The 20,262-nt window shown below is 42.2% G+C and overlaps 1 protein-coding gene across 2 annotated transcripts; it reads right to left on the bottom strand.

Moving 5' to 3' along the window:
- Window positions 1-824: 824 nt before the first annotated feature.
- sun2 (Sad1 and UNC84 domain containing 2) lies at window positions 825-16,739 on the bottom strand. 2 transcript variants are annotated; one of them, XM_084559100.1, is made up of 16 exons: window positions 16,437-16,739; window positions 8,436-8,544; window positions 8,253-8,356; window positions 7,580-7,960; window positions 7,438-7,497; window positions 7,110-7,181; window positions 6,461-6,621; window positions 6,167-6,217; window positions 5,448-5,486; window positions 4,847-5,041; window positions 4,561-4,698; window positions 4,281-4,377; window positions 3,948-4,063; window positions 3,593-3,766; window positions 2,753-2,842; window positions 825-2,562 (listed from the first exon to the last, which is right to left on the bottom strand). In XM_084559100.1, the coding sequence occupies exons 2-16, from the start codon at window positions 8,540-8,542 to the stop codon at window positions 2,446-2,448; spliced, it is 1,902 nt and encodes a 633-aa protein (XP_084415226.1). In that variant the 5' UTR covers window positions 8,543-8,544; window positions 16,437-16,739; the 3' UTR covers window positions 825-2,445. The 2 variants fall into 2 exon arrangements, with proteins under 2 accessions (XP_084415226.1, XP_084415225.1); XM_084559099.1 differs by having other exon boundaries at window positions 8,241-8,356.
- Between the last annotated feature and the right edge of the window lie 3,523 nt (window positions 16,740-20,262).

Consider the following 20,262-nt stretch of genomic DNA (forward strand, 5'->3'; position numbering starts at 1 on the left):
CTGCATGGTGCAAGCAATACATCCACGTTTTACGCCGATCAACCACAACATTAACACCACTGACAGGAGACGTGAATAACATTGAACCATCTTGTGACAATCCAATGTTCTGTTGGGAAACCTTTGAACCTGGTATTCATTCATGTGGATGTTACTTAGACATGTAGCACCCACCTAGACCAGACCAGACACCCCCACTCCATAGCAATGACATTCCTTGTTGGCAGCAGCCATCCCCAGCAGGATCTAGGCCGCTTTAGGAACAACTTAAAAACATGAAGAACAGCACAAGGTCTGGCCTCCAAATTCCCTAGATCCCAAACTGGTCAAGTATCTGTGGGATGATCCACAGATGCCCCCTCCCCTCAACCCATAGGATATAAGGCCCCCCACTAACAACATCCTGTTTCCAGACACCACAGGACACCCTAAGAAGGCCCATGTCCATTCTCTGATGAGTCACAATTGTTTCGGAGGCACAAGGGAGACAATATTAGGAAGGTGGTCATAATGTTATGTCTGATCGGTGTATTCTCATTTTAAAATGCAATTAGTAGTTCTTATATTTTACATTCTTCTCTAAATGCTTGTATGCACTTTCCCTCTTTATTTTTAACTGCGTCTTCGATGTAGAAACATAGAACTTGAATGTCATGACCTTTTATTAGAATTTCATTGTTATTTACATAGATGTAAATACTTTTAAGGAATAATGTCATAGTTCCTGTTGATATGTTCTGTAACAAGCGTGCTTCCCCAGATAAACTCTACAGACATTTGAAATTCAGATAAATAAAGATGAATACAACAGCAACACATATATTACCATGTTTTATTTAACAAATCAGTTCGGTTTACAGAAAAGGAATTTATAGTCAGACAGCCGAGGACGTAGCTGACACTAAACACATCTCTTAATACAAAGAGAAAGAAACCTTTTAGCTTTTTTTCTTTCTTTGTGAACAATTAAACAGAATTTATGACTTGTTGATGGAGGTTGAAGGCATTATCCTCCATGATGCTCATACGGATATTCACCAGCAAGAAGGTTTCTGGTTATTTATAATCAAACTATTTAAATGATAAAAGTAAAAACTATAAATTAAACATATAAGAACTCTATCGACACCCTCATATCATTTCCAGTTTAATAACATTCCTTCCTGGGTTGTAATCAGCTTGGTTATGATCCTAATATGTGTAAACAACAAGCAAGTAGCAAGAAAATGTGATTATTTTTTTTTTTTTTTTTTGGAAACCTCTTCAGCGCACCTCTTCATAAAAAAATATTATCTCTTCTTTCTTCTAAATGAACTGTACAACAAATAAAAAACAAAGGTTCGGCACTTGTCTCATTGAGGAAACCTTTTTTTGATTTAAATCACACGTATAGCGTTTGAGACTACTCAATAATTTTCAGGCCGATTCTCCCAAACAGACATGACACCTGAATTTGCGAATGAATACTTTAGTTTTAAAAAATAAATAACACCTTTCACTCACGGTTAAGGAGCTCGTACAAAATTTAAGTGTTATGTACAAGGAAGCAGAAGCATGGGTTTCAACATGAGGTCTTTCAAAGAGGTTAGGAGAAATGGTTTTCAAGTATTCAAGTACCAGAAATGAAATCAAGACTGAAGCGTTACGACGAGAAGAATAAAGACATGTTGGAGAGCTTTATATTCTACCTCTATAAGAATATTAAATTTAACTTAAGAATAACAAATTATGCCGACTTAAAACAATTCACTGCCAGCGCCTGTTGATCAATGGTCCGACAAGAATGGTTTAAGAGCTCCTTCAACTTCTATGGGTAGAAAACATGTTTAAGAACTTCACAAACACTGTACTGTAAAAATATGGAATACTGAATATGATTTACTGCCCAAATTTGGACAGAGAATGTCAGAAAAGATTTTTTTTTAGCATTACCAGTTGTTACTGTTCCCAAGGGTCGGTAAAGTGAATAAGAATCTCCTTGATGTAATTGTTGGAGTGCCACTGAGCAAGGAGTTCAACACTCCCAGTGGAAAAAATGTAAAGAAAAGTGATTTTTACCCAGGTAGCATTGTGCGCAGTGAAAAACCTGATACATATCATGAAACTTAGCAACGATCAAAAATTATTTTGTGGCACGCTCGTGTGATTGAAAGCATAACGTTACCAGAACCTTACACTCTCTAATGTTATCATTCAGAAAAGCTTCAGTCAAATGTGCACCACACTAACAGCTCTCATGGTTATCATCATTTTAACATTAAGCGACAGCAAAATTCAGCAAAACCTGTTGACACACAAACTGTTGACAAGAGTCAACACTGAACTCTTTTTTTTTTTTCCAGTAGTAGTATTTGGCCCTGAACGCAGCTCAGACCATCAGAGTGAATTTAATATTTTTTTCCCCAATGTAAAAGTTTTCATGGCCCTCTCTGTGAGGACTGAGTCTCATGTGGAGGCTATCTTTCCATGCACACGGAAGCGGTAAACGCACGTGTATTCGACATGACCCCAGTTACTGAGAACCCGCAGCTCCACGCAACGATATACCACGTCACTTGGGTTCTGCAGGAGGGGAGAGGGGCCACGGGAGAGAGAAAAAAAAACAGGACAGAAACAGAAGAATTAAAAGAGAAGTACGTGTACAAAAAAAAAGAGATGATAAATGAGTGCATGATGATATTTAGGAACAAGAGGAACGAGCTAGGGTCTGCCTTTCTGTAAATATCACGGTCATTTAGATTTGTGAACTCACAGGAAGCTTGAACGTCTGCGTCGACTCTCCATTCTCATCGTAAGTGAATGTCCCCAGCAGCGTTCCCTCCTCTGCGTCATTTTTCATCCCCTGTGAACGAGAGAAATTACAGCTGCATTTAAACAGTTTATACATGTGAATGTTGACTTTGAGCCTTAATCTCATTGTGATAGTCACACATCTACACTGGACCAAAAGGTTTAAACCTTCTAATCAGAATAAGTCAAAAAAAAAAGCAGCAAACCTGAAGAAAAAATTAATTGTCCAGAAAAGTCTCTGAAAATATTTTATTTTATATTACAACTGGCCATTACTACTATATATATAAACGTCTGAGTCGACTAGTGTAGTAAATTAAGCACACCCAGATATATAGATAATAAAAAGGCCAAATCAGTAACAGTTAATAACAGTTTGAGTGTCTGGCATCATTAAACGATAACATTTGATAAATTCTGCGTGTGACTGGATGAAGATTCTCAGACGTTCATCCAACTGACTCATGACTGGTGCAGCGTTTGGGTTTTATTGACAACACATGTGGGTGGTGCTGACCTGAAACTCACATGACTAGGGTCTGTTGACAACTCGCCTGCAATTAGAGGTATTTGTTCTGATTAACCTGAGCTGGTCTCCATTAATGAACAGCAACAAGGTGTGAACGAGGCATAAAATAGAGGCATGTGGTGACACATCACACAGGCATGAGTAAATCATCCACTTGACACCCACCCACAGGTATCCAGTTACAGGTTTCTGTTATTTTTTTTTTAGTGACTATAAGTTAGGATGATGATTTGGTAGCATCACAGGCACATTGGACCTGGATCTCTAACTCACGTAGACTTCGAAGTCTTTGGGTGCAGAGTCAATCCGTCCAGTGGGGGAGTTGTAGCGCGGCAGGTGGTCCAGCGTCACATGAGTTATCCATACGGGGTGGGAGAGAGAGATGACAAGAGTGCCTTGCACACCGTGGAACGCCCAACATTTCCCTGGAAGCAGCACCGGGTAGCCCTGGGAGTGAAGGAGGCAGGAGACATGGTTAGTAAAACTGAAACTGCAAGTGATATTAATCTAAAGAATTGGAACTGATACACAGAAAGGTCAGAGAACAGGGAGGACAGGCAACTTCAGAGAAATGAAGAAAAGAGCACGAGGTTAAGATATAACAGAGAGAGAAAGAGATTATTTTTACCTGAATAACAGTTCGTGGGCTTTCAGACGGATACCACAGAGGGAAACCAAATAGGGTGACGCAGGCAGAACGAATACGATACGTCTCTGAACACCTGGTACTGACCACACTGGCACCTACACACACAATCACACAACCTGATATCAGGACTTTGTTCAAACTATGATCTTTTCAGGAAAAATATTCATGGACTGACTTCTATCCAAAATTAATACGATGATAACAACGCACCAACGGACATAGAGTCATCACTGTTTGTTACTTGTTCTGTCTAAATCTTTCTGATTAAAATTCAGTTCCTGGCAACAGAAACTTTATCCCATCGTTCTTCACCTTGAGTCTCCAGGGCAAAGTCGGCCATTTTGTCAGCCATGGGACGATCACAGTCTGTGCAGCTTCCTTTGTCACCAAGCCGGATCATGTCCTGCTCCTAATTCACATGAAACAAGCATGAAAGTACTGATGAGTACACCAAGTCATATGTGGATCAGTATAGGCCAACACACACTCATACGCAGAAACATGTCAAAAGAAATAAGACCCCAATTAACAGGTTTTCCTTTACAGTGTGTGTGTTTCAGACTATCCACATTACTGGTCTCTATGTAGTTACCCTGATGCGGTCAGTGAACCACTTCTCCATGGCCTGTTGGAGCTCTGGGGTGAGGTGGTTTTGGACGGGGGTGCTGCTGGTATCAGGGCAGGGCGCTGGAGGAGGCATCTGTTGCATCAAAGACAACTCCTGGGACAGCTACAAGAGAAACAAAGCCACATTAAAATCATTCCATGTATGAGGAATAGGTCAGCTTGAAAGACAGGCACAAGAAACATGTATACCCAAAGCTTCTTTCATGGCATAAAAAAAAAGCTGAGGAGAAAATCTCTACTGGCACTGTTACCTTGGTATTCTGGGCCTCCAAAGTTTGGATCCTGAGGATGAGACTGGCAGCAGAAGAGCGGCTGTCTGTCTGGTAATCTGCCATCTGTTTGCCCAGACCAGAGATCTCCTTTTTCAGAAGCATCCGTCTGTCAGAGTCCACTGCCTCGAGATTGGTTTTTATGTCCCGCACTTCCAGTTGTAGTCTCTGTTTCATCTGGGACGAAAAGAAGATATGATTGTGTGTGAGTGGAGTGAGACTGGATGGGTTAAACTAAAGTCTAGATGCTAGCTGAGGAGGAGTGAGCTCCTCTCGGCCCAGGTGTCACTCTGGTACATTCTTGCAGAAATTCACTACCTGAATTTCTCAGATTTTTACCAACAAAGGTTAATTTGCAAAGGTAGTAAAATCTTCCTCTAATCTCCGCAGTCCCAGCTACATCCACTAGGTGCTACTCTTGTACAGCAGGGTAACTAGAGTAACTGTCCTGTTAACTATTACTCAAATACCCTGTCCTTCTATCCTGGCATCCCTTGGCAGAACTACAGATCAGCCAGGGGAAGGGAAAGTGGAGAAAATAAAACAGAAAGAAGCTAGCACAAACACTGATAGATTTGCTCACCTCGGAGAGAAGATGGTCTTGCTTCAGCTGAAGCTCCACCTGCAACAAACACAGATATACATGTTACACTCAGAATGTGCGGTCTCAAAGATCCATTTGCACACATAACATTTTCTTTGACAACATTTAAGTGCATGTTAAGAAGATTTTCAGTAGATTTGTTATGTATTAACACGTAAATGCACTGTCTAGTTTGTGGCTAAGGCTGCTCCTCCTGCCAAATAGTTCCTGGCGGAAGTTCCACTACCCAAAAAGAGGGATGGCTCGCCTCTATGGTGAGCAATGGTTTGTGCAATTAAAAATAGAGATGCCTGATGTAACATGAAATTCCACTACATACTGGTGTTGCTGTAAATGTCTTGGTATATTGTGTACTGGTATGTACTCAGCAGTGCATTTCAGTATTTAGGGAGTAGAACAGTAGGACAGGGAATGGATGGATTTTCAACAATGTTACGAAGAGATTTGAGGTAAATGTACACTAAAGAAATAAATTAGTAAACTGTTTTGTGCCATGTTGCTACTCCTGTACGATCTCTGTGTGTTACACATTACAGGACTACAGTCTGAACCTTTTTAACGTGGATTCTTTAATTGGATTCTTCTAATCCACAACTCTGGTTTACAATTCAAACATGTCATTTGCCTTTAGGTGAACATCTGCCACAACGTCAGTGGATTTTCTTGAATTTTCCCCTTAGATGCAGACTGTTTCTTACCAAAACATGCTGCATCTTTGCCTCTACAGCAGCAGACACGATGGCAGGATCCTGTGTAAAAAAGACAATAAAATAATACTATTATAGTAACAAAAGACCCAGATTTATTTTTGAACAATATTCGTTGGAAAGGAACTTGTAAGTAAGAGTTTATCTACTGATTAATGCTTACACAAATGTGACGGTATGCACAAAATAAATTCTTGTGAATTCTTATCTGATTTGCTTCTCTCTGTCTCATTATCCAAACATCCAGTCACAACGACTATAAACAGTGAGTGAATTGAGCCCTACCACCGCAGGAGAGGAATACACGGTGTTGGGTTGAGGAGGAGGAGGAGGAGGAGGAGTGGCATGGATAACAGGCTCAGTCTTGGGTTTGGTCTGTGACGGGGTCTTTGTGGCAGTCATGTAGGAGATGAAGGATGTGAACAGGGGAAGGAGAAGCCAAATACCTGGAGAAAATAGGAGGGACAGTTCCTTAAGAACGTCACTCAGGAGCACGCAATGTAAACATCACCTGACTCAAAAAGCTTTCTAAGATCTAAGACCCTGACAAGTGAAGCTTGTAATGCCTTACATTTACTATGACTCATTCAGTCACACTGAGGAGCACCTGATCCTCACGGCTTGGTCTCCTCTGCTTGCGTGATGAGTTCATGCTCACACTGAGGAGGGCCTGCGTGAGCATAAACTCACAGACGCAAGCAGAGGAGACCAAGCAGTGCAGCTTTGCAAGTCAAATACATTTTGTGGCCGACCCTATCAGCTCCTCTACCTATCAGGAAATTCATTTTTAACACTACATAAAACCACGTGCTACCCTGAATATACTAACATATACACACAAGGTCAAACGCTGCAGATGTTTCAGGAGGTGCCTTGGAGCAGTTCAGAATTTACCAGACGACAAGCAAACTTGAGTCTGTTAAATGTTACTCACATAGAAGTATAATGAGGAAGAGGAGAATGAGACCACAAGCCTTCTTCATGCGAGGGCTGAATGAAGAATTAGCTGCAGGGAAGAAAAGAAAAGTTGATTTGCAGGGATTTGTTACGCCGGAGACAAATCACACGCAGGGACTGTGCAAACAGAAAGTACATGGTATGTAAGGAATTATACTGGATAATGTCCAGGCGCTTGTCAAAATGTGGAAACAGAGATACTGTTCAGTCAACAGTGCTAGAAAAACAAGCTGAAGGAGTAGGTTCGGTTCACACACATGAGCAAATATACATAAAGAAAAACATGTATTCTACTAACACCATACCTGAAGCTTTCAGATGAAGTGCTTTTGAATGTGCTGCAGCGGCCATCAATGATGCTGAGTCTGTCAAAGGCACAGGAAACAAATTACATATACAGTAGTAATGTAAAGACACAATCACACACAAAGGAACTCCAGTATTTACCAATTAAATTATAGAGGGCGCTGCTAATTCTGCTCCTGTATCCAGGACTGGGCTCCCCTCTGTTACCGCAGACTCTACTGGTGTTGCCGCATGCAGGTACAGACTTCTTGTAAGGGGCCTCAGAGGACGAGTACCCTGAGCTGTCCACGCCACTCTGACCTAGCTCCTTGTGGTTGGGTCTGAAGTGTAAATCCGGCCTGCTGGAGCTGCCGAGCCCGGAGCCAGGGCTCCTCTCGGGATGCGCTGAAGGGCACTGCGCGGTCGCCTGACTCCGAGCTGACGACGGCGTCAGGGCAGGCCGAGGGGTGGCCACAGTGGGGACGTAAGGTACGGTTCTCATGGCAGGCTGTGTCTCACTGCTTGGGGGGGATGGACTCAGACCTGAGGGGGACAAGGAGAGACAAAAATAGACAGATGAATAAATCTGTTTCTTTATACCAAAAGACAACTAGTCTGAAAGCTCATGTGTTTGTTATTATGCAGTGGTTTAAGAGTTTCTGTCTAGGCAGGGTCTGTTTTCGAAACAAGTCTTAGTTACTGGTTAATTTACTTCTTCAAGCATCTAAAAATAAAGTAAAAACATAATAATGCAACTGGTAACGGCAGGTCACATGTAGACACTCCTACAGTATTATATAGTATCATAGCGACTGTATGTTACCGTCATACTGGCCTGCAGTGACAGGTGTCTCAGGTGTGGTAGATCTAGCATTGCTACTGGCTCTAGAGGGTGTACGGGAGCTAGGCTTGCGGGTCCCAGACTTCTTCTTAAAAACCCTTGAAGATGAAAGAAGTGTTAGGGAAAGGAGGACCGAGGCTTGGAAACATGAGAGCACACAGAAGCACTACTCCTCACTTGACAGGGTTTTCGCGGTAGGATATGTTTGTCACGCTGCTTGAGTCAGAATCTTCATCCGAGTTGTAGTATCCACCAGAGACCAGGCGAGAGCTCCTACGAGACATGACTGGAACACAGGGAAAGAAACAAAGTAAGAGACATCATTCATTAATACTTTACACTGCTCATTAAATCACATAATGTCTCTGATCAGTATATTCTGAGGGAGGTGGTCATTATAGTCCCATAAAACACTGCTGCATTATGTTTAGTAGAGATGCTCCGATCAGCATTTTTGGGGCCGATCACCGATTACCGATCACCAAGATCACGATCTGCCGATTGCCGATCACTTCCGATCATAGAATGGCAGGGGAATGGGATTCTTTTATCTATAATCTGGCAGAGTATATGTGTGTATGGTTCACGTCAGGGGCGGAGTGGCAATCGGGCCGACCGGGACTTTTCCCGGTCGAAGGATTTACGCAGCGGATCACAAATTGAGCGGCCGCGAGGCGAACGCGACCGGCCTGAGCTTATCAGAATCATTGACGTTACTAAATTCTCTGCGAATAGCGGTCAAATACTCCCATATATATATATATATATTATTTAGTATTATATTAAAGGGGGGCGGTGCAGTCAGAATTTTCCCGGTGGATTTTAGTGCCCCACTCCGCCCCTGGTTCACGTCGTTTAAATGTATCACTCACAGTCGGCTGATTGAGGGATGAGGATGTTGTTGGCTTCGGCTGGTTTAGTTTCTCATACTCGGCATATTCAGTTGTATGATGGCGTGTTCTAAGATGCCTAATCATATTAGTTAGAGATGCACCGATTACAATTTTCCCGGCCGATTCCGATTTCCGATTTTTCATTGAGTTTGACCTGCCGATACCGATTTTAGCCGATTCCGATTTCATTTTTTCTAACCACTTTACAACACACACAAAGATTTATTTTCTCTTCTTTAATATAATATTAATATTATCTTTTCTTTAGTAGAACATTTTTTGAACAGATAACACTATAAAAATAGAACTATATAAATCACTCCTGGTGTGGGAAGTTCACACACATCTAAAGTGCAGTGTTATGGAAGAACCATTTCTTTCTTTTCATATCCAATATCCAACTAAAGAAATGTGATATATTCAGCAAACTAAACTTCTGTATGAAAACAGGGAAAACAGGTAATGGCAATAAAATAATATATAAATATATAGAAAAGAGAAGAAGAGAAGAAAATAGAGGCCTTAAAGATTTTCTTAACAACTATTTAAAAAAAGGTGGTGACGGTGAAGCTGGGACTAGTAAAGTGAACGTAGGTTAGAAACAGCGCAGCCAACGTTTACCAGCCTGTAACGTAAGCTAACGGGCTAGCTCTAATGCTAACGTCCATTAGCTTGTATAAAAGCCCGACACAACACGTTATCTTTGACAGAAACAGTTGAGTTTGGTAGCTCCGTCAGAGAGGAGAGAGATCCGGCTGCAGTCAGGTGACAGAGAGAGTGATGCGGGAGGGGCCCGCTGTCTCGGAGCGGAGGGACAGAGTCAGGCTACCGGTGAGAGAAGAGAGAGAAGGGGGGGGGTATCTAAGATTATCTCGTCCCGGGCCCAGGCAAGACTGTCAGCTGGCCTGCGTGTGATGCTGATGTTGCGCGATGTAAATCATGCGGCGCCCGAGTGCATTTGACCGCCAAAAAATCGGCGTATGTCAGACTGACCGGCCGGTCTCCGGTCATGGCCGATCACGTGAAAATCGGCCGATTCCGGTCACCAGCCGATAAATCGGTGCATCTCTAATATTAGTGGTGTTAAAATGCCGTGGCTCGCTTCCACCTCGAGGGATTTCAGCAAGACATACATTACAAATGGCTAATTTTACGTCTTTATCGGACACTTTGAAAAACTTCCAGACGGGAGAACTCATGTTGCCACTGGCAAGCTCTGCTGTTGTGTGCCTGTGTGCGCCGTGCATGCAGGTGTGAAAAAGTCGCGTGAGTTTTACATCACGCGATCGGCTTTTTTGATCGGCGCTTTTGGGGTTCGCCGATCAAGCTATTTTTAGCCAATATCGGCCGATCATGTTTACAACGATCATGTGTAACCATGTTTACAACATTGAACACCCATTGAGCAAAATAGAAGTTTTACACATGTTACTTATAAAATTTAACACAGAACTGAACCTTTGCCAAAAGATATGGACAACTGTTATGTTATGTATTAACAGGTTTGTCTTGCAGTTATGGAAGCCTACGCAAACAAAATATTTATGAAGCTTATCTTAAAAATAACTGGCTTTCAGTGGTGGTCAGTAGGTGGTGAGCATAATTTAACATTTTATGAGTTTCATTAAATCTATTAACAGTCCAGAGCCCACCAATATATAATTCCCTATAACGTGAGATAAATCTTTACGACTCGAGGACTTAGAAGTAGTTTGAAAGTTGCTTGAAAACAGACAGAGTAAAATTACTCGACTAGAAACTGGTATTCTAACTAACTAGAACTAGTTGATGCAGCTCTAGCAGAGATACTCTCTTTTTTCTGGCAAGGCAGAATGGCACTACTGTAGCGCCAATCAAAGATGCTATTTAACCCGCGTTACATAAAAACAGCAGCATCAACAGCAGCACACCGGTTAGTAACAGCAGTTTGAGGCAATGCTGTTGCATCAGCAGGCGCGGTCAGTTCTACGTCGCAACAATAGAGCATGTAAGGTGCTGTAAATAATACACCAGTGTGTGTGTGCTTTGGCATAACAGCTGGTTCTTCTACAAAAGGTGTTTGTCGAAGCAGCAGAATTAGTTGAAGGGTTCAAAGTAGTTTTAGTAGTTTTAACAGTTAACATTAGCCACCACAGCCGCAGTAGTAGCTATTTATTAGCTTGAGGAGCAGAGGTAGAGGTAGAGGTAGTGGCAGTAGTTAAAAGTGTTTACCAGGGCAGTTAAACATACAGCAGCAGTAACACTGAGCCTGTTGTAGCTGATGTAGAAGTGGTAGCAGTTATACCAGCAGTAAATCTCTGACAGATGCTTTCTGAGTTAATCTCGGTCGCCTGTAATCCATCTAATCCATCCCGCTGCTCTAAAACTCACCGGAGACACTGAGACTTACATAAATAAAAAAACAAACACGCAAAAAATAAATGCTCACACAAGCTTACCGTACAAAGACCACCCCTGTTACTACCCACTGACGCAGACACATTCAAACAACACCGAACAGCACATTTAAACCAAAGGTGTCACAATCACAACAGGTGACGATTAAGAGTGGAGGGAACAACCTGGTTTCAGCTGCTTCATCTTGTCGTCGTGTTCGTTTTTATAAAGTGCCTCCAGTTTGACTTTCAGCACAAGCCGTCATTACGCAACAGGCATCTTAATCTGAGCGATCGCATTGGTCAAAGACGTGTTCTCACAATGGGGATGATTAGCATAAACCACAGCTCACAGGCTTTGCCTCTTGCCGTGCCAACTCTTAAGCTTTATACTACACCTCACTGAGCAGGCGTAACATTGTGACCACTGACAGGAGAAGTGAATATCATTTATCATCTTGTGACAATACAGTGTTTTGCTGGGAAGCTTTTAGACCTGGCATTCATTCATGTGGATGTTACTTAGACATGTAGCGCCCACCTAGACCAGACCAGACCAGACCAGACCAGACCAGAGTAATACTGCTGTAATTTCCTCGTACGTCTGAGCTTCAGACGTACGAGGAACATGTCATTCAGTAATTTGCACCACATCCTAATGTTGTACGTCGTGACATTGTGACATCAGTGGACACGCTTGTCATCGTGTTTTACAAACCTCTGATTTTCTGACTCCAACCTGTACACGACAACCTGAGCTGCTAGTTGTACAGGTGTACAGGTGTTACAGTGAAGTAACCGGACATACTACTCAACCGGGCGTTTCTAAGTCCTGAGGAATTTATTTGACTCCACGCTGAAATCCACTGACTTTTAGCTTCTCTCTGGGATTCAGGTATTTTTTTTGCACGCCAACATCAGAGAGCAGCTAACTCATGCAAATGAAAAGAGCGGCAAAGTATGACAGAAAGGGAAGCTGTGGCTGCTTGTACTCAAAAGACAGGAAGTTCGTGTGAAGGGACGACGAGCACACAGAAACCATCAGTCAAAAAAAAAGGGCGTATGCGTATATATGTGTGTGTGTGTGTGTGTGCAACTGCTGAATAAAAAAAGGTTAAAATCTCACTGACTACGGTGTGTTGAGGTAAACAGGCAATAACAGCAACATCATACATGACTGCACCTAACGGCGGCCCACCGCTGTGGTTGCCGTTGGCAGCGGAGGGGTGTTTTCTGTTTACTGTGACTTAAGAAAACACATTGTCATACTGAAACTTTTTTATTTTATTTACAGCAGAAGCAGAAGCAGCTATAAATTATTCTGATTTAATTTTCCAACGCTTTGTGGCACCATTAAGCCGCAATATTACAAAACTTGTGTCGTCACTTAAGCACCTTTAACAAAGCAAACTCACCAAAAATAAATGAAGTTTCATCTATTTAGTAACTGTAATTGTGTGTGTTAACTGTAACCCTCCCTCCGGTGTCTTCCTAGCAACCAGGCTGTTTACGTAAATGGTGTCTTACATTTGTAATTTGCATACTAGCCTCTAACATTCATCCATAGGTAGGTAAGTGACATTACAGGCGGCCTACAGCTAATGAATGAGGCTGACACATTGTGGGGAGTGAGTAGCATGTAGCTTAGAAACCATTCAGCTGATCCTATCATTAGCATCAGACACACATAAATATTTTGACACCACAGCAACAAGAGCCTGTATCTGGAAATTGAGGAAACAAAAAAACACACTTCTTCACACATTCACACATTTAGCCTTTTCTATCTTCAGCGCGTCAAGAGACTTTAGCTTAGAGTGCAGAGCAGGGAGCAGTTTGCACTTTAATTCCCCTCAAATCCTGCCTTCCACTTTAAGTGGCATGTCAGCGCAGCCTTAGCTCAGCACATTTCCCTTCTTGAACCTACCAACCCCCACCTCTTTATACACAAGACACCTCTGCACAAAGCTCTTTCTCATCTCATCGGCAGAAATGTTTGATCGCATCCCACATTCTTCTCCTGCTTTGTTTCTGGCTGATCATCGTATTTGCACAGACCTAAAATCAAACTACGTCAAACAATTGCCCATTCATGCTCTGAACTCGAAAAGCTGCTTTTGTTTTATGACCAGTTTAAGCCTTTTCTCACTCAGGCCTCTATGTTTCACTAAAGCGCCAGTGAGAAAGCATTTTATTTATTTTTTTTTTTACAACGACAATCCTTGCACTGTATGACTCCGTCTCTGCGCACATGAACACTCTGCAAAGTCATGAATAGGCAAATGTCAGGAAGATGGGAACATCCCCCTGGGAGACCTGATTCAGGTCCTGTGGAAATCATGTGCAGAAAGAAAACAAAAGAGGCTGTTCATCCAGAGACGGGACCACAAAATCATGTGACATAACATCTACGCTGACACAGAAAAATAAACCAGCATCAATTGTTAAAAAAAAATAGACCTAAAATGTGTCCGTGAGATGTCAAGTGGAAGCAAAACTCAAGAGTATGCTGGACGGAAAGGGGCCACTTCTGAAACACCATCGGTATCTCACATCCCCTCACAGGATTTACAGGTAATGAATGTTTATAAGTAAATATAAGTAAAATACTTTTGGCAGCGTAACTCGGTGTGGTTTGGACCCATGCTCGTGATAAATGAGTCAAAAGAAACATACGCCGCTAGCAGGGAATCGATTTTAGATCTAAATCTCTCTTATTTGAGGGAGATGCAGTCGTGGTGGTGTTTGCTGAGGGCCGGGGCAGGGTGGGGCGCTGTTGCTGGTCCAATATCCTGACCACTGACGCTGGCAGAACGCAGACAAAGAGGGAAAATGACATGGGAGCGTGAGGACAATGGCACTGGAGTTGTAGAGAGAGAGAAAAGTAGAGACAGGCAGCACAACAGAGATAAAAGGCTCGCCGGCGAAACAAAGAGACGAAAACGGCGAACTGGACGAAAGATGAAACGGGAATAATTCTAGTGTGAAACCACTGGAAGGACGGCGTGTTAAGACAGTAGCCTCGTACAATAAGCTGGGGCGTAATGAAGCGTCCGTTTTCTAAATGAGTGGAAAATGCAGAAACGGAGGGAGGAAAAGCTGCAGAGATGAAGGGCCAGAGAGGAGTGAATGCGGTGGGAAGGAGCGGGTAAAGAAAGGAATGCAGAGAATTGGGGCTTCATCAAACCCAAACTGCCTGGTGAACGGTTTAAGGCCGTGGCTAACATTAGGGCAGCGCCAGTGAAATGTGACTCAGAGATACAAAGCACATGAGTCATCTGTGTGCACTGGCTTCAGAAACTACCCCAAGTTCTTTGTAAAACTGAGGAGTGAGGGGGGGAAACAGTGAGTACAGTTATTTAGTTAAGCGGGTACCTAATAAGGTCTGTTTACATCAATGTGAACCAGATGCTTGCTCCGAGTCTGTCTTTTGTTTATCCCAACACCAGAGACGGGCTGCTACACCGTACGTGGCTTGTGGTTCCCAAACTATTTCTGGCACAAATGTCCATCAATCATCAACAATAGGAGAAGAAATTAATAAAAGGAAACAGAGTTGAACTTCAGCGGAAGTCTAGGTCAGCGTGATAGCAGCAGCAAGCTCTCCTCTACTTTCCAAAACAAATGCCATCCATTTTAAATTCAGTTTCACTCCATATTTTTTTTTACGCTGGTCATCGACAACCCACCCAGAAGGACTGCACCCCTCAGCTGTCCCAGGATGCCTGCTCGGGAATCACAGGCATTCAAATTTAATGTCCTCTATCCCATCTCAGTACTCACTTACTGAAGTAGTTTTAGACGTTTTAAACACATTTGAGGAGATATTAGTTGTTTTGTTGTTTTTTTATAAACACCAGAAGCAAAGTAGCGTGTGTTTTCATCTCGTGTCATGATGTAAGCACAATGGATATAAACACAATGAACAATGCTGCCTTATTTAAACAAGGCCCCCCGGCTGAAATGATGAAGTCTAGATCTATAAAGAAACTGTAAAAGAACATAATGTGAGTGCAAATTGATAAAATAAATAAACACAAATGACATGCAGTTTCATGCCACAAATCACAAAGACAAGTGGGATGCAGCTGAGCGTTGCTAACATGTTTGCAGTTCAAGATGACTCAAAGTTGGAAGTGGAAAGGGTTTGTCATAGCAAAACATTAATGCTCAATTCGCCCCCTGGAGATCCTAAAGGACCCCTGATGGACCCCTTCACGTCCTTAGATGATCAAATTACACAAACGACATTGCCCTTTCTATTGTTTAGGCCAACACTGCAATTTTACAATATCATATGCATCACCCATCACACAGCTATCATCATGCTTAAGCAGGCCTGAAACACAACATATCCTGTTCTGTTTTTGACAACTGTTACACGTTTCCTGCAGCGAAAATGAGAGTTAAAAATAATAATAGTAAACAATAACTAATATTAAAACGCTCCCTTATAAATATGTTTAGTAGTTTTCCTACACGGAACAGTTCCTTTTATTTATTTTTTATTTTTAAATGAGTAACTTATTTGCATCATAGCATGTTAGCTAGTTAAAAAGTTGTTAAACTTAGCTAACTGTGCGTTTAAAACAAACTAGTTCCGCTTACACGAAATTAAAAAAAACTTAACGCCTGCCTGTGTTATTAACGTGCGCATTTAACACTGACGTTAAGCAGCCAAAGTATTAAATTTTTTTAAAGTATTAAACTATTAAATGTAGTTAGCTAAAGTTAACAGCATTCACCGGAACGAATTAACGGGAGTCCCTGAACGCAGCAGGCGGTCAACGGTCAAAAGCATCCCGAAGCAGAGCAGAGATGCACAACGGACACGGAAAAGTCTATTTAATTTAAAATTTAACTATTAAATAAACATTAAACACAAGTTGCACTCGGTGTACTTGTCTTACCTCGTTATGTTGTGGAGCTTGTCGCTGTTAAATAAAACAAGAGGAGGGAGGGGGGCAACGTACTACCAACAGCCAGGCGGTTGAACCTAACTGTCAGATTCGGTGTGTCGGGAAACGAAAATCCTCTCTTCGGTCCTCAGAAAGCACGAGCTCCGTTTGTAAAAAGCATCTCCGCTACGTTCAACTTAGTTCAGAATAGTCCCAAAGGAGGCAACTTGTGTTTTTGACAAATTTCCATAAGTTAAGTGCCAATGCACATGGCATGAGCGTTGAGCTGCGGTAGCGACGCCGACTGACGCTTGTTGTGACAGCTCGGAGGGTGTCTGATCGGAGTACAGTCAAGCTAACAACACGAAGAAGAAGACTACTTCCGGTAAGGATTTTCAAAACAAAACCAAGTTCGCTTGCACGTTTCCTACTATCTTGGCAAAATTATTATTATTATTATTATTATCATTATTATCATTATTATTATTATTATTGTTATTATTTGTGGTGATGGTGGTGTCAATGTGGGTGTTAACGTTACAGACATATAATATGATTAAATACTGATGATCAATATGATGTATCGTTTTCTTGTTTGAATTGATAGCAGTAATATTTATTACAAAAAAAAATAATAATAATATTAATAAAAAATATTTTCACCGGAAATGTGCCCAACGGAGAGGCGTTCATCTATTTATTTATTTATTTATCAAATCGGTACACGACTATAGTTGTGATGTTGTACACTCGAAACTGTTTCCGGTCCAGCTCTGGAGGCTCGTCGTGGCTCGGTACTTCTGGCGATAACAAAACACACGGTGCCCTCTAGTGGCATTCCCCCCACGAAGCTCCTCCGTTTCAGCGGCTGTTCGAGCCTGCTGACACACGGTGGAGCCATCTAGCCGTGAGTACACCAGAGATTAGACTACACAAGAGGTCCTGAAGCAACATTTAAATTGGCCATTTGGATTTTAGGTTATAGTACAGCCGACAAATAAGTACATTTTCTTCACTGCTGTGGCACTGATCACATGAAAGATATTAAGCGTTGGAAATACGTGCAGTCACTAAATGCTGTCATTTGCAACATGCAGTGAATTTTTAGAGATTATTAATCATTGCTTAGACTAATTTACATTGCACATATGTGTTCTTGTATCATTGTTTATGACTCACCTTCTGTACTTCTTAATTACTATAAGGACGGCGTATTTAAGTCACAGACGTTCAATCAACTGTGGCAACTGTAAATGTATGTCTTTAATTATTATATATATATATATAGAGTGTATTCATGTCATTAATGCTGTTGAATGAATGTTTTAATCCTAACATTTCTGATCTGAGAGAAAATAACCCAGCAGCAGGTGACACCAATAGCAAATAATGCAACCAGTCAAGGTGATACCTCTTAGAGAGAGAGAGAGAGAGAGAGAGGACGTAGGTTTTAGAACAGTTCCTAGAGTCTGTTCAGGCCTCTCCAAACACGACAAAATGCTTTTAAGGGAAACCCACAGGGCTTTGGTACTCTTTGCGGTATTGCGAGCAGCCCAAAATAAACCCAATCTGACCTTATCGCTGGGCAGACGAGGTCCAAGAAGGGGAGGGGAGGTAAAAGAGGGGTATTTCTTTATTCCTACAGGACATTTTAGGAGGGGGGGAGAGAAAAGGAGCTCAGAAATGCGGCTGGTATGTCCGGATTGTTCCATATTTGATAAATAATTTCAGAAGGTCTGGAGACTATCAGCAGCACAGGCAGCACCCCTGACCCCACGAGCTCCACCAGCGCTGTGTATGTGTATTCACTGTGCATCAGTGTGTGTATGTGTGCATGTGTGTTTACGCCGGTTGAACCCATTGTCTCAGAGTCTGTTATCATTATGCAGCAGTTTCCTCTGGCTGGGGTGAGGGAGCGGGAGAGACAGAGAAATTGGACTACACTCAATCATCAGCTGCTCAACAATGAAGAGTCTATAAAGTTGACAAGCTCATCACTCCCGAGGCCAGTTCCACTGACTTTCAACAGAACATTTTTTATGCACTCTTTCATGTCTGGCATTTCCCTCCTCTCTTGCCTTCAGCACCGACAACACACACACACACACACACACACACACTCCCGCCCTGCTTATCTACTGAGCTGGTGCCCCAGACACAACCACAGTACGCAACAAACAGCTGACGTCATGGGCACACACATAAGCTTTCCCATTTCTGGCCTGAAGTCACTGGGTTGGAATGCGATCAGAAATAGAGTGAGTCAAATGTGTGCATGCGGTGTGTTTGTTTTTGAGACCAAGAGACTGGAAAAGAGATGGTGGGGGGAGAAAAAAAAGGGGGGGATGTGGCAGGAGGAAGATGGGGGCACACGGGCGAGGAGTGTAAGAGAGAGTGAAGTCTTTAAAGAGACACGGGGCCCACCTACAGACGGTGACACACACACACAGCCCACTCTCACAGACATGCACACATGCACAAACAGCCTGAGTCACGGCCAGTGTCTTATCGAGCCGTAAGCCGTACTGCAGCTTAGCATTACGCAATTCGGACTGTTTACACATGATAACTTTTACTTCCAGAAGAAAAATGACACAAGGCACCTATTTATTTGTGTTGTTCCTTGAATGAAGAAAATAATTTAACCAGCTGACATGCAACAGGTCTTCTTCTATTACTTCATTTGATCAAACTCTGATCAGGGAGCGCAAGCCGTGGAGTAGATTTTACAGAATATACCGTATTATTCAGATTAAATAAGTGGCCACAAGATTTGACTAAGACACTGATGGTCTCCTGAGGATGAATGTTAATTCTGTATAGTATCTCAGTTTTTTTCAGTGATCCAGTGATCCAAGTTTTCCTCTGGTACCATGACATTCTGGTTCAGATTTTGTTTTAATACCTAAACAGCTAGAGAGTGGACTATTTTAAAGTTGATTTGAAACCATTTTAACCCTCTCGCGCTATCATCAAAATGTCAGTTTGTCAAATATGACATGTCTGGTAAGAATCAGTATACTTAGTAAGTATATTCATTCTGAGCATGTTAGCTTTTTGAGCATTTAGCTTGAACCAATGCAGTGCTAAAGCATCACCTTGCACAAATGGTAACACGACTACAAACACTTACTAAACTTAGATTAAAAGGAAATAAATGCAGTTGTACTAACAGAGTTTAAAGAAAAACAGACACCCAGTATATTAGTGTACAGATGAATGTCAACCAAGACTTATGGACAACTTAAGCTGGAGATACCCTTGCTTCTAACTCCATTTTTGCATTTGGCTGCCTCCCAAAGCTTGCATGTCTTTACAGTTAAGACCCAAGTATACATCCCATACACCGATCAGCCACAACATTAAAAACACTGCCACGAGAAGTGAATAACATTGACCATCTTGTGACAATTCAGTGTTCTGCTGGGAAACTTTTGGACCTGGCATTCATTCATGTGGATGTTACTTAGACATGTAGCACCCACCTAGACCAGATCAGGCACCCCCACCCCATAGCAATGACACTCCTTGATGGCAGCAGCCATCCCCAGCAGGATGCAGCCTGACACAGGCACACACAAAAACGCTTTAGGAACAACTAAAAAAAAAACATGAAAAACAGCACAAGGTGTTGACCTGGCCTATAAATTCACTAGATCCCAAACTGATCAAGAATCTGTGGGATGATCCATAGAGGCCCCTCCCCTCAACCCATAGGATCTAAAGGCCCCCACTAACAACATTCTGTTTCCAGACACCACAGGACACCCTCAGAAGGCCCATGTCCATTCTCTGATGAGTCACAACTATTTTGGAGGCACAAGGGAGACCTACTCAA

The sequence above is a fragment of the Chelon labrosus genome (assembly GCF_963514085.1).
Source record: "Chelon labrosus genome assembly, chromosome: 2".
Taxonomy (NCBI): Eukaryota; Metazoa; Chordata; class Actinopteri; order Mugiliformes; family Mugilidae; genus Chelon; species Chelon labrosus.

Bases quoted from the DNA above. Each gene is read 5' to 3' on its own strand.
- sun2 (XM_084559099.1), bottom strand. From the start codon at position 8,542: ATGTCTCGTAGGAGCTCTCGCCTGGTCTCTGGTGGATACTACAACTCG. The intron at 6,622-7,109 runs GTGAGTAACATT...TATTTTCTCCAG, and splicing joins CTTCCTCATTATACTTCTAT to GTATTTGGCTTCTCCTTCCC. The intron at 4,064-4,280 runs GTGAAGAACGAT...TTGTGTGTGTAG, and splicing joins CTTTGCCCTGGAGACTCAAG to GTGCCAGTGTGGTCAGTACC.